Source organism: Cheilinus undulatus, linkage group 19, assembly GCF_018320785.1.
Source record: "Cheilinus undulatus linkage group 19, ASM1832078v1, whole genome shotgun sequence".
Classification (NCBI taxonomy): Eukaryota; Metazoa; Chordata; class Actinopteri; order Labriformes; family Labridae; genus Cheilinus; species Cheilinus undulatus.
The window spans coordinates 14,951,920-14,967,472 of record NC_054883.1 but is presented as its reverse complement, the minus strand read 5'-3'; the positions used below and the strand labels follow the sequence as shown (position 1 = coordinate 14,967,472).

The 15,553-nt window shown below is 39.9% G+C and overlaps 1 protein-coding gene across 1 annotated transcript in view; it reads right to left on the bottom strand.

Annotated features, from left to right (window-relative positions):
- LOC121527281 (contactin-associated protein-like 2) overlaps positions 1-15,553 on the bottom strand; it is a 349,243-nt gene that overhangs the window by 74,443 nt on the left and 259,247 nt on the right. Inside the window, exon 16 of the mRNA XM_041814178.1 lies at positions 1,269-1,425. Within this exon, the coding sequence (XP_041670112.1) occupies positions 1,269-1,425 (157 nt within the window). The remainder of the gene's footprint in view (positions 1-1,268; positions 1,426-15,553) is intronic.

Here is a 15,553-nt window from a genome sequence, read left to right as displayed (position 1 = left end):
AGAATACTACAGCTTGAATGTTTTGTATTATTTTCAAAAGGGATTTGTAAGAACCCCCACAGAAAATGTGGCACTAGTTTGCTTATTACATAACAAACATTGGCTGGAGATGCAACAAAACTCACTCCATTAGCCTAGTTTTCCAGGTAGACTCACATTTTCAGTAAGAATATATACACACATGCTACTGATAACCCATCTGTGAAAGATTGCTTTGGATATTTTTCAGAGCACCAAACTCCATCCATCCATCCAACTTATATACCGCTTATCCCTTTGGGGGTCACAGGGGACTGGAGCCTATCCCAGCTGACATTGGGTGAGAGGCGGGGTACACCCTGGACTGGTCACCAGTCAATCACAGGGCTGACATATAGGGACAGACAGCCAGGCACGCTCACAGTCATACCTAAGACCAGTTTAGAGTCACCAATTAACCTGATGAGCATGTCTTTGGTGGTGGGAGGAAGCCGGAGAACCCCGAAGAACCCACACATGCACAGGGAGAACATGCAAACTCCGCACAGAAAGGCCCTGACCGGGGAGAGAACCAGGAACCTTCTTGCTGCAACAGCACTAACCCCTGCACCAACATGAAGCCCAGGACTAAACTCTTTTTATACAAATTATAATTATTCCTCAACATAGTGTACAGGACCAGAAAATGAAACAGAGACTTTTTAGCTCTAAACTGTCTGTCGTGACGTAAACCTGATTGTTTCTCTGGAGGCTTAAAAAAGAGAGCTGAACATACCATAGCAGCAGAGCAGACAGATGATTCCTCCACTCAGGCTGAAGTCTTTTTTTTTAAACTTGAGAGTATTTCTTGTGAGTGGGCATGGCTTCAGCTCACTCAACCAACATGTCCACACCATCCTAGCATATTACTGCCTAAATTTTCATGAAGCTTAATTTGATAAACTTAGAGATGTTTTTCATGACTGAAATTTGTCCTGGTGATTCATAACATAGTCCCCTGTCATACAGCACCTAAAATACAGATTTTTGTATCACTTTACAGGGACTTTAAAAGATTATCAAGCAGAATGCACAAATTGATAAACACTATCAGATGTGAAGAACCATCTGTATGGGTGTTTCTGCATGTCATCACATTCCCCAGGATGGACTTGTGTGACTGTAAACTTTGAAAAAACTGCCCACATACTTTAACAAAAGTCGATAAGTTAATAATTCTGTAGGGAGGTCAATCAATACTTTCCCCCGGGTTTCAATCCTGATTAACTTTTATTCAAACTTTGTCTTACCATTGTTTGTGGTCGGCGTCACAGTTGCAGTCGTACTTTGGGTCAGTGCAGTTCCTGTCGATGCCACAGGCACATTTCTGGATGCCGGGTGATGAGCCCCCCCAATAGAAATGCTTCTCACTGCCACGACCCACCCACCACGTGTAGGGAGTCCCATCTGTAAAAGGAAGCAAAAAATAACGAGTAAAAATGTAGTTTGTCTTAATAAGACCTAGGACCTGTACAGTGACATGAGATCAATAAAGGAAGCCCGTCACTGTGTCTGATCTGTAATGACACATTTGACCCACCAAAAAGCCTGGAGTTTGGTCTATAAAGATGGCCTCGCATCCAACTGAACACTAAATAGAAAGTCACACTTTAAAGCCTTTCTTATCTAAGGCTTTTGAGCTTTGCCAGTCTCTCCTAAGCGACCTAATGATACAGGCCTTGGTTGTGTCTCTTATAGAAAAAGTAGAACAGAAGCACAAACTTTCTGAAGGCAATAAGGTTGGGTTAATAAAGCATCAAAACTCCTTGCCATTAAATGTGATTACTTGTAAAATCATTGCTCCTAGAGGCTTTAATGTGATTTGTATTGACAGCCAGCAGCTGCATACTGAATGAAATTCATTTACTCAGCATGTCTAACACAGCTGGATGGTAAAAGCCTTGGAGACTGACAGACTCAGCCACAGCTCTCATCTAAAACTGACACTTATAGCTGCAATTGTATTTATATTGTGCATTGTAATCTGTGAATCTGTGCTTTTAAGTGTGAACACATCTGTTGATGCACAGCAGATGTGCACAGCAAAGGTGTGAAGACACATCTTTATGTATGCATATGAGCCTGGGATTTGTGAAGGATCGCTGATACAGGCAGAGAGATAGGTGGGAACATTGTGGCACCTTGAAATATATATAAAAAATGAAAGAGGATGAAACAATATGATGTTTTCCTCTTTATTGTGGAAAAAGCTGTCAATATTACTTTGTCAGTTTCCATCAGACAATAAAATCTCCTGAGCCAGATTTCTCCTCAGCAGGGGATTGAAGAAGACTTTGATGCAACACAATTGCATTTAGCAGTGATAAAGTGCATTATTACATTTTTTTCCTCTTTTGAAACACCAAGAGGAAGCTATGGATGTGTTCGTCCGTATATTTTCACTCTGTGCAAGTTTTATGTTTGTGTGTTTGGCCTTTGTGACCTGTGGCTTTATTGTCCTCATAAAGAGAATTAGCCTCAGCTCTCTCCAGGCTGTGGTTCAGACAAGTTATTGTCAATGGGATTATCACTTCCTTCTCAAGAGACCTCCCAATTCTCTCCCTTTGTGTGGACACGCTTGTGTGTTTGTGATCTGTAATTTTTTATACAAGTTGGAAGCTTGAATTTAAGCCCCAACCTAAAAGACCATTCATCGTGTCCCTCTAAGCTGACGTGTGACCACTTTTTCTTCATGTTTGAAACATATTCATTTTCCTCTCAGTCTTCTGAGAGGAAATCTATGACATAAACCTGATGAGAATCCAGTCATGACCATAACAAAATGATTAGAACATGAGTGAAGTGCCCAGAATTATGAGAGGGGTCTGGTTGCAGATTGTACATTTCTGACTGACACTCTCACTACTGTTCATCTGAGGCACAGCATATCTCAGAGACAACGTGCTATAAAAGAAACAAAGCTACACAGAAAAAAGTCAGAGGTCTAATTTGGGATAAAATTATGTGTAAACCTGTTTTAGAAGTAGTTGCATGAACGATGACTCACTTAAGCTTTGTGAGCTTTAGCTAAAGCAAACATAGCTATGCTAGCTACAAATTTAAAGTTACCATAAGCCAATGTAGCTAAGTAGATAATGTAACTATATAGCTTAGCTGCTTTGTGAGCTTAGCTTTAACTATTATAGCTATAATAGCTACATCATCTTTAGCCAAGTTACTTGTAACAACATGAGCTTTAGCAAACACAGCTAAAACTTGTTTAACTATAAAATGACGTAGATGCATCGATCAATTAGCTGCTTTGTGAGCTTAGCTTTTGCTATGATAGCTACATAATACTGTATACAGCTAAGTGAACTTTAGCAACATGAGCTTTAGCTAAGTTTGTTCAAGCTGACTTGGCTACAAAGATGATTTAGATACATAGCTTACTCAGCTGTTTTGTGAGCTTTGCTTTGGCTACACAAGCTACATAGCTTCATCATCTATAGCAAAGTTACTTTAACGATATGAGCTTTAGCAAACACAGCTAAAGCTTATTTAGCTATGAAGATGGCGTAGATGCATAGCTTCTTCAGCTGCTTTGTGAGCTTTTCTTTAGCTACACTAGCTACATAGCTACATCATCTATAGCCTAGTTAGTTTAAGCAATGTGAGCTTTAGCAAACATAACTACAGCGAATTAAGCTATGAAGATGATGTGGACAAGTAGCTAACTTAGCTTTAGCTATGTAGCCACGTTAGCTATGTTATCTATGTATCCTACCTACCCAGGTAATGGAAGAACATGAGCTATGCTGGCTGTGTCAAAATGTGTTTTTTTAATGGAGGATGAGCTTTTTTCCTGTATCCGTCTCTTTAGCTTGATTAAATGTTGTGTAATCAGATTTTGTAGGTCAGGTTTTTGACTTTTAACTTTTGGTATCCTACCCTTACTCTTACCCTAAACAGAAGTTTAATCCGATTATATTTCAAAAGTTTTGGCATGTTTTTCCACTTTGAAGTTCTGAATGAAGTCAGTTTGTTAGAGTAGCTGCCAGATATGACCAGTCTGAATCAGACTGTCTTGAAAATTATTGGAAAAGTTTAACATAAAAAAAAGTAAAGAAAAAGGACCTAAAAATATATACATAAGTGGATAATTTGGATAATGCACTTAAAGGGATGACAAACAGGGGGCAAGCAGTACTGAACTTTTTTCATAACAATAGTACAACTCATAACTTGTTTTTCAGGGTGCAGTGATAAAAGAGGATAGAAAATAGGAGATGTGATATAGGAAAAGCAGCAGGGCATCAGGTGGAGTGGGAGCTACACTTTGTGCCAGTTAAAGTCTCCTATGTGATTCTGTTTAAGCTCTGCCAAAACAAACAACTGAGGAGTGAAGAGGGAGGAAGAGCTTGGATGAGGGAAGTGAGAGGCTGACAGCTTGGATGGATGGAGATATATGGAAGCAGAGATTGAATCAATTTGGCGGGAGTTCATAAGGAGAGCTGCAGAGAAAGGGCACTGCCAAGACAAGGCTGAGCAGCATGTTTGTGTGGTGAAAGGGCAGAGTGTGTGTGTTTGGGTGTACAAAGTCCTGGATTTTTAAAAAAAGGAGGAATGTAATTTTCAAGACTCCCACTACAAAATGACAAGCCACAAGAGTGGTACATTTATTTGATGCATCATCACTTCAGCAAAAAGACACAAGCAGCACTTCTCGTTTACATTTGATTAAATTCTGGAGCAACAATTAAAAATATTAAAAAGATTAACAGAAAAAACAAATTTGTGTAAAATGAAAGCAGTGAAAGAGGCATCTGACAGCTGTGTTTAGGGGATTGTAGCCTCCTCTGTGAAATGAATGAGTTCCAATAACAACTTACTGAATTAAAGTAAAATTCTGGTTTAAAAACTCTTCAGTCCCAAAAGTCAGGTGTTTTGGCTCTAGGTAACAGAAGCATCATACTCATATAGGAAGTTTCTGGGAAACAGAGAAAACTGATGAAAATAAGCCAGACTGAAACACAAACAGATGATCATGATCACGCAGGTAAGCCAAAAATTGAAAGTGAAACCAAACTTAAATGGCAATAGTATCACAGAAACTCTCTGTGTTTGCATTTTAAACATACTTTTGCAAGACCAACATCCCCAAACTAACCTGAATTGACCCTAAATTAAAGACAACACATGGCTTCAGTTGGCTCAGGCTGTGCTTATGAGAAGGATTTGGCTGAGTAGGGTTCAGTTTAGTTGAGTTAGGTTGGATTGGTAAAAGTAATAGCAGGGCCAGGCAGAGTTAAACTGGGTAGAGAGGTTAGTGTTAAGTAGAGAAGAGTAGAGTTGGATTGGGGGGTTGAGTTATGTTGAGTTGAGTTGAGTTGAGATTAGTTAAATAGGATTGTTTGAGTGAGTAAAAATTGAGTTGAGTTGGAAAGGGTTGAGTTAAGATAAGTTGAGACAATATAGGGACATTTGAGTGAATTAAAGTTGATTTGAGTTAGATAGGGTGGAGATAAGTCGAACAGAGTTGATCTGAGTTGAGTTGAATTGTATAGGGTTGTTTACAGGGTTGGTGAGTAAGACAGGGTTTAGATGAGTTGAGTCGTAAACTGCTGAGTTGAGTTCGACAGGTTTGGGTGAGTTACATAAGGTTGAGTTGATCGGGATAGAGGTTAGTTGAGTTAATTTGAGTTTAGCTGAGTTGAGCTGGATAGGATAGAGTATGATATGACAGGATTCTTTGTGTTAGAGTTGAGTAACATAGGATTGTTTAAGTTAGAGTTTAATTGATTTGGATAGGGTTGGGTTCAGGTGAGTAGAGTTAGATAGGATTGTTTGAGTTAGATAGGCTTGGGATGATTTGAGTTGGATAGAGTTGAGCTGGAAAAGGTTGAGTTAGATAGGGTTGTGTTGAGCCAAGTTACATAATTGTTTGAGTTACCTAGGGTTGGTTGAATTGAGTTGGACAGAGTTGAGTTGAGTTCGATAGAATTGAGCTGAATAGGGTCATTTGACTTAGGATTGTTTGAGTTATATAGGGCTGGGTTGAAGTGAATTATGTTAGACAGGGCTGTTTGACTTGGGGTTGTTTCAGTTAGATAGAGTTGAGTTGAGTTGGAGAGGCCTGGACTGAGCTGAGCTGAGTTAAATAGGGTTGTTTGACTTACACAGTGTTCCAAGTTATTATGAAAATTGTATTTTAGAGTCATAAACATTCAGTTTTTTGTTTTTCAAAAAAACTCATGGATGGTATTGTGTTTCAGGGCTCTTTGGATCACTGAAATCAATCTCAGACACCTGCATAAACCTACTTTCCGGCCCCTAACCACTGCTCACAAGCAGAAACAGTTTCAGTGGGCCCAGAAATACATGAAGACTAATTTTCAATTGGTCTTGTTTACTGATGAGTACCATGCAAGCCTGGATGGTCCAGATGAATGGAGTAGTGGATGTCCCAACATGTCTGTAACGTCAGCAAAGGGGTGGGTCATGTTCTGGGCCAGAATCATGGAGAGAGATTTGGTAGGCCCCTTCAGGGTCCCTGAAGGTGTGAAAATGACCTCGGAAAAGTATATAGAGTTTCTGACTCACCACTTTCTTCCATGGTACAAAAATGAGAACTGTGCCTTCTGTAGCAAAATTATCATCATGCACAACAATACACCATCTCATGGGATCTCAAGAATAGTGAAGGTGATATCAAAGAAAGGGTACTATGCTAACATGTCACCTGGCTTGTTAAGATGTTTTTGATTGAAATAGCTTTTTATTTCAGTAAATATGACCTCTAATGCTGCAAATTCAACAAATGACCATTTTCACTTCTTCACAACCTATAAAATCTGTTGTGCATTCTAATTTGGAACAGTGCAGTTTGTTTAAAAAAATTGAATTATACTGGTTGATGACTTAAAAAATGTTTGAACTGTCATTTGCATCAACTATTCAGGAAAATCAGAAAAAGATATAATTTGCATAATAATTTGGAATGTGGTGTAGATAGGATTGTATGAATTAGATGAGGCTGGGCTGAGCTGAGTTAAACTGAACTCACTTTAACTGAGCTAAGTTGAATAGGATAGAGTAGGGCAGTGTTGGGTTGAGCTGGGTACTGCTAGGAGTTGATAGTTGACACTTCTTCTATGCTCCAAAGGTGACGTAGAGTTGGTTAAATCCTTCAAGTTTATTGCACATTTTAAACTTTTGGACTTGATGTAGTCTGTGCAGGCAGTCATCCCCAGCACAGCACAAGATATCGACATTCACTGAACCCTAATAAGCGATATATCCCTTTGGAGCTCACTCCCAACTCATATCCAAAACTGCATGGACTACTTTCAAATCACTCCTCAAAACACACCTCTTTAGACAAGCTTTTAATCTGTGATTCTGATCTTTGTCTTATTATTATTATTATAAGAGATCATTCCACTTCAGTCAGACCATGAACCCAAAGGCCAGTGGATCTAAATGGCACATGGCCAGCTGCTCATATCCTCATGTCTTGGAAATGATGGCTCATGAAAGGTGGTCAGTTGGTGCTGAAATGCCAGTTTGGCATTCATAACCTAAATTTGACTTTCTCATAAACCTGCCAGAGATGTCACATTTCTGAGTGACAAGTGACAGTGTGAGTGGGAAAACAGTCCAGCACAATACAGTAAGAAAACACACAAACACTGATGAGAATATAAGCAGTTCATCTGCTCTCTGCACTGATCTCCAAGGAGAGTGGAAGTGAATCAATATCTTTCATTTCTCTTTCCTAACAAGGCCAGCTACTGTATTATTTAGAGGGAAAAGAAAGGGCAAATATCATCCTGGTGCACACTGCCAGGGAGCTTTTCTTAGCAGGGAAACACCCAAAAGAGTCACAACAAAAGCTTGCATGCACATTTACATGGCTGCAGTCTCAAGGGCTCTGGACAAAGACAAATGTATCCTTTGGGGAGAGTTCCTCGTTGTTAGCTTGCTATCCTCTCGGGATCCATGTTTTTGTGCAGAGACTATTGGGAGGCACATTAGCCATGGTCTAGGATCTCTATAGAGAACTACAGAATATTCAGTGTGTTTTTCTGTGTATACTATTAGATAAAGGAGAGAGAGGATTTTTGCTTATTTTTTCTTAAATTTATCCTTTTTTTTTTTTTTTTTTAAAGCACATGCATTTGTGCAGTCTCCTTCTCTTGCTCATTGCTCTCTAAGTCTTTACCATGCTCCCCTGTCTATTCCTATTGTTTGTTTCCCTCATCTCTTTGACCACCTATACACCAGTTTACTCAGAGGATCCCCCCCCTTCCTTCGGCCCCCAACATCTATTTCTCCACCTCTATGGCTCCCACATATTCAGACCTCTCTCTACTTCCATCTTCTTCTTGCACTCTCATATCTCTTGGTCTCAGAGGTGTCTTTCTCTTCATCCCTCCTATTATGTTTCTACACTCTTTTTGCACTTTTGGATCTCTTGCTTTACCCCCCCCCCCCACCTCACACATCTTGCTATCTTCTATAAGTTGGTCTCAGTGGTCGCTCTATCCATGTGCTGGATATCTTTCTATTTACCCCATATCTTTAGGACTCTTTCCGGGGTTCTAATCTCTTTATGTTCTCATTAGCTCTGCTATAATCTACCCTTTAATCCATGCTGATTGCAAACTCCCTTCATCCTGATCCTTCTCTGAAGTTGTGTTTGAAGCACATCCCACCCTCTTTGTATTTCCCATATGGTTTGATGTGCAAAGGGCTACAGTGCATACCAATAACTTAAATGCTTGTGATCTATCAGCCCTTTGTAACTCTAGCCTTTGTTGAGTGTATGTGTGAAATGGGGTTTTGAATAGTACAAGGACACTGGATTCATCCCTGAGGGGGTTTTACTGCTAATGATGTCACATGTTTAAAGTGATTGCATAAATATTCCCTCCCTCTAAAGTGGCTGCCCTAGGTCAACAGAGGTCCAGCTAAATGGTCCTAGTAGTCTCAAAATAAGTGAAATGGGGATCACCTGAGTGCAGTGAATTTGTCTCAAGTGAATGTAGAATTAAGACACCTGTGTCTGGAAGGTCTGGTCACTGGTTAATCAGTTTTCCTGGCTACCATTACACCATGAAGACAAAAGAACACTCCGAACAACTCAGAGAAAAGGTTATTGAAAAGTATGAGACACAAAAGTCAAAGGCTCTGAAAATCCCCCAGAGCAGTTAAATCCAACATTGAGAAATGAAGGAATATGGCACATGTGTAAATCTGCCTAGATCAGGCCGTCCTCACAAACTGAGTGAACATGCAAGACAGAGACTAATGAAAGAGGCCACCAAGAGACTTTAGACTACTCTGAAGGAATTCCAAGCTTCAGCAGCTGAGGTGGGAGAGACTCTGCAGACAACCGTTGGCTGGGTTATTCACCACTCAAAGCTTTATGGGAGAATGGCAAAGCTACTGTTGAAGAAAACTGGAGTAGAGTATTCTGAAAGGCATGTGGGAGACTCCATGGTCAAGCGAAAGAAAGTTCTTTGGTCTAATGACACCACAGTGCTGCTTTTTGACCATCAGGCAAGACACTAAACACTGACATCACCACAAACACACCATCCCCACTGTGGAGCACAGTGGTGGCAGCATCATGCTGTGGGGATGCTTCTCAGCAGCCAGCCCTGGAAGGCTTTTAAAGAGGGTAAGATGAATGCTGCAAAATATAAGAAAACAGGCTGTTCAAGCCTGATCCCTTAAACCCTGTCAGAGCTGGAGCACTTTAGCAAAGAAGAATTGAGCAAAACTTCAGTGTCCAGATGTGCAAGCCTGATTGAGACCTATGCACACAGACTCAGTGCTGTAATGGCAGGCAACAGGGAATTATTGAAACTTTTCTACTTGATGCCACCATTAGCATGATTCCCCTACTGACAGCTCAGAGGGAGAGCCTCCTCTGGTTGTCACCTGGTGTATCTGGTAGATATAGAAGATGGGAAGGGAGATCAGGAGAGAAAACTAATATCAATGGTTGAATCCCCTATTGGGTTGTCTGCTTGATAAAGGACACATTAACCTGACTGAAAAAATTACACTCCTTTTTAGCAGCATCAGTACAAACTAAACAGAACACCATAAGAACCATAAACCATCGTGATTTTCATTACCACAGAATCTCAGGCTCAGTCAGTGTGCCAATGTCTGTACAGTCTTGGACAAAAATATTGGCACCCCTGGAATTTTTCCAGAAAATACACCATTTCTCCCAAAAATTATTGCAATTACAAATGTTTTGGTATACAGATGTTTATTTCCTTTATGTGCATTGGAACAACACAACACAAAATAGCCATAATTTAGCCATAAATAGCCATAAAACTCAAAAAATGGGCCAGACAAAATTATTGGCACCCTTTCAAAACTGTGGGTAAACCATTTAATTTCAAGCATGTGATGCTCATTTAAACTCACCTGTGGCAGTAACAGGTGCTGGCAATCTAGAAATCACACCTGAAGCCAGTTAGAATGTCTAAAAGTTGACTTAACCTTTGTGTTGGAGTGTGTCTGTGTGTGTCACACCAAGCATGGAGAAAAGAAAGAAGAGCTAAGAATTGTCTGAGGACTTAAGAAGCAAAGTTGTGGAAAAATATAAACAATCTCAAGGTTACAAGACCATCTCCAGAGATCTTGAAATTCCTTTGTCCACTGTGCGTAATACAGTCAAGAAGTTTGTAACCCATGGCACTGTGGCTAATCTCTCTGGACGTGGACGGAAGAGAAAAACTGACAAAAGAATGCAACGCAGGATAGTTGGACTGGTGGATAAACATCCTCAGTCAACTTCCACACAAATTCAGGCTGTCCTGTAGACTCGAGGTGCAAAGTATCAGCTAGAACCATACGTCGTCATTTGAATGAGATGAAGCGCTATGGCAGGAGACCTAGGAGAACCTCACTGCAGACAAAGAGACATAAAAAAGCCAGACTGGAGTTTGCAAAAATGTACCTGAGTAAGCTTCAATCCCTCTGGGAGAACATTTTGTGGACAGATGAGACTAAGGTAGAGCATTATGGAAAAGCACGTCATTCTACTGTTTACAGAAAATGTAATGAGGTCTACAAAGAAAATAACACAGTAGCTACAGTCAAACATGGTGGAGGTTCAAAGATGTTTTGGGGTTGTTTTGCTGCCTCTGGCACTGGGTGCCTTGTGTGTGTGCAATGAATCATGTAATCTGGAGACTATCAAAAGATTTTGGGCCGCAATGTAGGGCCTAGTGTCAGAAAGCTGGGTCTGCCTCAGAGGTCATGGGTGTTCCAGCAAGACAATGACCAGAACCATACCTCAAAAAGCACCAAGAAATGGTTGGAGACAAAGCGCTGGAGAGTTCTGAAGTGGCCAGCAATGAGTCTAGATCTAAATCCCATTGAACACCTATGGAGAGATCTCAAAATTGCTGTTGCAAGAAGGCACTCTTCAAATCTGAGAGACCTGGAGCAGTTTGCAAAAGAAGAGTGGTTCAAAATTCCAGTTGAAAGGAGTAAGGAGCTTGGTGGTGGTTATAGGAAGCGACTGGTTTCAGTTATTTTTTCTCAAGGGTGTGAAACCAAATATGAAGTTGAGGGTGCCAATAATTTTGTCCAGCCCATTTTTCTGTGTTTTGTGTAAAATTATGTCAATTTTGGCTTTTTTCTTCTGTTTTTTTGTGTTGTTCCAATGCACATAAATGAAATAAACATATGTTTACCAAAAACATTTATAATTGCAACAATTTCTGGGAGAAATGGTGTATTTTCTGGAAAAATTCCAGGGGTGCCAGTACTTTGGTCCATGACTGTATGTGAGACAGTGATGAGAAACTCTCAGGTGCGATGAACCCAAGTTAAAAGTCCGGAACCATATTTCTGCTTTTCTTTACTGTAACAGATTGCATTTTTCACCACAGCTGTTTGGCCACATGTTACTAAACAGCTTTATAGAAAGAAAGTGTGCTAACTTAATCAATAGTTAATTACTGAATCATTACAAAAGTTAGTGCAGGCACCCGTGTCGTCAAATAAAAAAACAGACGTTAATGACATTCATGTTGTTTTGACATACAACTGGAACAAGACACCTGAGTCTCTATCACAAAGCAGCCATTGTAGGTCCTGGCTTTGTTCTCTTCATAAAGAGGATGTGCATTCTGCTGACATTTGGGTGTTATGTTCATCACTGCACCACTTTGTTGTCAGAAGCATGATGAGTTTCATTCTTTCATCCTTGAGACTTCATGTTTTCTAAATTCTGATTTTCTCTTTTATTCTCGTTTCTCTTTTATGCTCCCACTGTGCTTCTACACAAACAACTGCTTCTCTATTTAAACTGCCTTTTTTGTTGTTCTCCCCTGTGTTATGATCAAACAGCTCACCTGTGAAGTCAAATCCTTAGTAAATTTATAAAAGTGAAGAAAAAGCTCAAACCTCCAAATGTGAAAAATGAGGTCAGCCTGGAATTGCCTAAATCTGCAGTTCTATGAGTGGCCACTTGGGACTGTCTTTAAAAGTGAGTCAATCCCCGTTAGACCTCATGATAAAATGTCTTACTTTACAACAAATGATTTCAACTTGGCAAAAAGAAGGTTTTTGGCATTAAATTGAACTTAAACTGCATATTTTAATGTGTCTCTTCTCTATTAATAACACCAAGGCTGATCATTTTGTCCGACAAGGATATGGCTGCAATGAATAAAAGCTCTGCTTTGCTAACTGTTCACTAGTTAATACCTACAATTTAGTTACTCAAATGAAGGACAAAGAGAAAACTAAAGCTGCAGTTTCCTGATTCATTTGCAGCTTGCTCTCCCAAATCTAAACTTAGCACAAAAAATAAGGAAATTTGTGTTTAGTACATTATTTCTTTGTTGCAACAATGCTTCTTGGCAATAAATCTAATACCCTTGAAAAGTCTGTTTATTCTAAATGGTGCCACATTTGTAAGGAACATATATTTGTGAGCAGCAGAGTTGAGTGTGTGGGTTGCGCTCATGAAAAATTTTCTGAATCTACATTGGACTGCTGGCAGGCCATTCCATCCTCTCCACTCCCAAATTCTGGAGGTAGTCTCCGATAAACCCCGCTCTGTGGGAGTTAGTGTTGTCATCTTAAAGGATAGAGTTCAGTCCCAGGCTGTTATAGGTGGTTGCAGAATCTCATCCTGATATCTCTCCACATTAAGACTGCCTCCAATGATGACAAGCCTGGTTTTTCCAGTGAGGAGCATAGCCTTCTCCATGTTGTCTCCACACTTTGACCCTACAATCCATCTGCAGCAGGCAGAATCTGAACTCAATACTAAACGTGATGTTCCTCCACATGTTTAGGTTTCAGCGAACGTGTTCCTGCACTACTGCAAACACGCCTGATGGTGAAGGGCAGCCATTGCAGGCCTTCTGGCAGCCCTATGAGACCTGTTGGCCATGTTGTCCTGCAAACCTTGACTCACCCACAAACCTCGCCCACTTCACAGCCAGGCTTTCAGTTTGGAGATGGTACTAGAGCTCATTTCAAATAATGCTTCAACTTGGTTTTGCAGAACACCAGCTTGAAGTTTCCCTATTGTATGGGCCCTATCCAGATAAGTCAAACTTGGCATGCCAATTCTCTGAGTAGACACCTGCTCACCCCTGTAGCAGGGCCAGTGTTCACAGGGCTCACCTGGGGGTACCAAAATCTCAGAATAAGAGTCATAGCAGCAGCAGAATAAATTGTTTGGCATTGCCAGAGATTCTGTAAATTTTTCATGGGTACAACCAACATACTCAGCTCTGCTGCTCATCCCACAAATGCATGATCCTTACAGATGTGGCTCCATTTAAAAGGGAAATAAACAGGCTTTCCAATGCTATAACTGCAACGCATTGTTACGACAAAGAAATAATCCACCAATAGAAATTTCCTTTTGTTTTTTGCTCAGTTTATATGCATACATACAAACCACACAAACAACTTAAAAAGTCTGAGCAGCTGCAGAATCTATCATCATGTATTTTGCATGATAAACCTCTTCTTCTATAAGGCCATTCTAATAGAGCAGTTGAAGTCGTATTAAAATTTCTCCTTAACATGCTTGAGATTTTCCCCAGTGTAACAGAAATATAACAATAGGCATAGAGGAGGACAAATGAGGTTTAATGCAATTAACACATCTATTATTAAAACAGATTGCAAATGTGTCTGCATTAACAAAAGCAGTGAAGAAGAAAATGAAGACAGTGGTGTGTTGACAGCTCTTCACTGCATTATTAAATCCCACTCTCCATAGAGCTAGATATAGAGTAGAGATAGGTGTTGCCTGAATGTACAGTATTCTGTAACTTGCAGGACTTTCTGATAAACAGATTAAAAATGTAAGAAACATTTAGCTCATCTGATTATTGCCTCCAGCTGTATGGTGAAACAACGATGCAAGTCTTTGCAGTTAAATGTTCTCTTTACTTTTGAAATGTAAATAAATGATTTAGTAGTTTTATTTATTATAGAAAGCATGCAACTGTCAGAAACATCTCTGGCTTACAGTCCACACTGTTTGATAAAAATTTGATTCTCTGCCTTGTAAATATCGGTTACCCCATGTTAACAGCATGATATCTGACGCTTTAATTTTAAATATGACAAACAAAAGAGGAAGAGCACTTTGTATTAACACATCTTTGACAGCTTGGAGCTGAATAGTTTTGTCTCTATATTGACATGAGTAAGAGCGTAAGACATTTCAAACACAGATTTGGACATTATTAATAATACTATTAACTACTAACTATGTCTGTTTATGTCATGTGATGTCTACTTTGGGAGGAGAATCAAGCAGGAACCTTGTTTTAAATTCAACCATCTCTGACTGGTTTCAATCCTCAGCTTTTTTGTTTTTTAATTTCAGAGCATCTGAATTGATTTGCTGTTGCTGTTGAGTACAAGAGTAGGAATTTGATCCACAAACAGCTTTGTCTTGTTTTGCAATTGTTTAAGCACAATCAAACCTGTCTATAACTCCAAAAGAAAAAGCTTTTTAATTCAGAATTGTGTGGTATGACGAAAAAGAAGTGAAGCTCTGAGAGAGGGACGAAGGACAGTGTTGCATCTCGCCCTGGAAAAGCAATGAGAAGAGAGTCGGTGGTTTGAGACAAAGATTGATGTGGAGTGACAGAGAGAAGAAAACAAGTAAAAAAGAGGGAGAAAAGAGCGAGAAAGGAGCTGATTACTTTGTTTTCTGCAGCTCGCTTTGACATTGAAAGATATGTTGGTACTAATGTCCCAGAAAGCCTTGAATAACACAGCGAACGAATGCATATCCTCCTTAATGGGGTTTTCTGAGCTGTGCTTGCTGCACAACCAAACAAGCACATACACACCAGCAACACACCATATGGCTTACGCCTGGCAGGAAGAAAATGAAGATTTAAAAACAGCTCACTTTAGAAGCAATTAAAATGCTGTCTTCTCATTTGTGACAAACCGTGGAGTTTTTTATGATGATGCTTTTGTAGACAATCCTCAACTCTTCGTTTGTCCTTCTCAAGATTTCAGGAGACAACAGTTGCACCACAAGCAGCAGCATATTACCAAAACCATGCTG